We start from the raw sequence: 2,319 nt of genomic DNA on the forward strand, positions 1-2,319 counted from the left end.
TTTTTTTTTTTTTTTTTTTTTTTTTTTGTAATTGTTGTTATTGAAACATATGTGATTGTACCTATTTGCGGGGCACAAAGTTGATTATCGATACCTGTGTACAATATGTGATAATCAGATCAGGATAACTAGTACACTAATCTGTAGAAAACATAATAATTCATTGTGACCTTTAACCAATTTACGTGTAGTATCTAGTCTACTTTTATGGGCTGTATCCCATTGACAACTTAGAACCTTTACAATGCTGTTCTGGTCTGCTTCAATCCTCTGGTTCACTTGAACTTTTGCTAGATGACTGATGGTGCTGCATCTAGGGGCAGAACATACCTCTGTAAGCTGCTCAGTGTTAGATGGGGTGCATGATATCCAGACACAGAGGATGGAGAGTGAGTGTTTCCTCTGGCCATTTTCTGATCACTCAGTGCCATTGAGTTTTCTACTCTACGTCTGCTAGTTCCTCCCAGAAAGGTCAACCTGAGCCATCCTCTGCCACTGGTTAGAGGGCCAGAAGTTGTAGGGTATGGATGATGCACTGCTAGTGTGTGGAGGATTAGAAGACCTCAGGCCTGGTTTACCTTCTGTTGCTGGGTAGAGCACTGGGAGGCAAAGGCCTGCTGTTATCACCAGTGTGGGTGGAGGGATCTGCCTGCTGCCTGTAGCTGTGGGATATGGTGTGAGTCAGCAACGTTGAGATTCATTGTTGCTGCAACTTTAGATAGATGCTGACACTGGACATAGATCTTCTTGCTAAGTCACTGCTGGACTTTCCCTTTCCCAATATTTGGCCAAAGAAAGTAGGCTTTTTAAAATTTCACTTTCTTCTCCCCTGCCCCCCCCCTATGCCTTTTGATGGTTTCACATTGCAGCTCTCTCTGGTACCCTGTCTGAGATGTATGAGAGATTAAAAGATAACCCAGGGAACCCACCATTGTGTCTTTCTTCAAATCCTTATAATACTCTTACTTTCTACCTTTTAGAATAATTTTATGATTGTCACTTTACTTTCAGAGTGTTCAGTTGTATATAGAGGAAGAAGAATGGAAAAGAGAGCCTATACCATCCTGTCCTAGATTTGTTTTTGATTGGGTTTGGTACTCGGGAACATTCTGGTAGTCTTGGAAGTGACGAACAGTTGGAGGATTAGAGGATGTTTCTCTTTTTTCTTCCACTATTGTTGTATTTAGACCTTCGGCTTTCACCCAGTGGGAGAGCAGTCCGATGGCATAGACCTGATAATAAAAGAACAAAAGCAATGGAAACCAATGAGAATACACCCTGAGACCATATAGTCTGACATCTTTATTTTATTGTTGAGGAAAATCACATGCTTCTAAGAAGAGGTTTACTAAATTACCGCAAGTCACAAAACTATTCAAACTGTGTTCAAATAAGGTGAAGGCCCAGCTGTAACCAATCCAGCTGTATTGTACCTTGCTTCTGTTTTCTGAATGTACTTTCCCTTTTCTGTCTATAAATCTTAGCTGACCATGCAGCAGCCGCAGAATTGCTCTGAACCTATTCTGGTTCTGGTAGCTGCCCAATCTGCAAATCATTCCTTGCTCAATTAAACTCTGTTAAATTTAATTTGTCCAAAGTTTTTCTTGTAACACCAGCAAAATCCTAGCCCTGATTAGATTAGCTGTTTGCATCCTCCATGCCTACTCTACATGGCTAAAGGTGGCTGGAAAAAAACACCATCATATTAAATGGCCTCACTATAATTCATGGTCACTAATCAAATGTGGGCCTTCAGGGATTCCCGACATATTATCCTCATCCATTCATTCTTCTAGACAAGTATTTTATATGTTCTGTTTCATTCTCAAACTTTCAACATCCAATGCCTTCCCCCAACATCAATTCCTTTTCAGTTCAGCTTATGGTCTTACATCCTATGTCACTGTAAAAATGCAGTCAGTCAGAAGTTTTTTCACAAGCTCTCCACACTACATATGTGAACTTACTTGTGTTCATGTGCATATACTTTGGCCTTTCCTCTTCATATTATAATTGAATGTTTCATTCTCCTAGCTAAGACCAGTCCTTCTACTTGGTCAATAGAGCCCATCTCCTCTTTTGCCTACTCAAGAATATGGCCCTAGCAATTGTTCCCTTTCTTTGTGATTAATCAGTTTTTTCTTATCTATGGGATCATTTCTATAGACATAGAAACACTGTATAATTTATCTCATTATGAAAAAGGGTCTCTTTGAGTCACACTTCTCTCCAGCTACTGACCCACTTCTGTTTGTCTGTTCAGTAAAAGTTCCTGAAAGATTTGTCTACATTTAATTTCTTTATTTGTCTCCAATTCTC

At 39.8% G+C, this 2,319-nt stretch overlaps 1 protein-coding gene across 1 annotated transcript in view; it reads right to left on the bottom strand.

The window, feature by feature from the left end:
• The window catches only part of LOC103605719 (transcription initiation factor TFIID subunit 3-like), a gene marked incomplete at its 3' end in the record, with an annotated part of 17,247 nt that overhangs the window by 2,711 nt on the left and 12,217 nt on the right, over nt 1-2,319 (bottom strand). The window contains exons 2-3 of the mRNA XM_008590346.1: nt 1,061-1,232; nt 478-662 (exon numbers count right to left, since the gene is read on the bottom strand). Of these exons, the coding sequence (XP_008588568.1) occupies nt 478-662; nt 1,061-1,232 (357 nt within the window). The remainder of the gene's footprint in view (nt 1-477; nt 663-1,060; nt 1,233-2,319) is intronic.

The sequence above is a fragment of the Galeopterus variegatus genome, unplaced genomic scaffold, assembly GCF_000696425.1.
Source record: "Galeopterus variegatus unplaced genomic scaffold, G_variegatus-3.0.2 Scaffold6015, whole genome shotgun sequence".
Classification (NCBI taxonomy): Eukaryota; Metazoa; Chordata; class Mammalia; order Dermoptera; family Cynocephalidae; genus Galeopterus; species Galeopterus variegatus.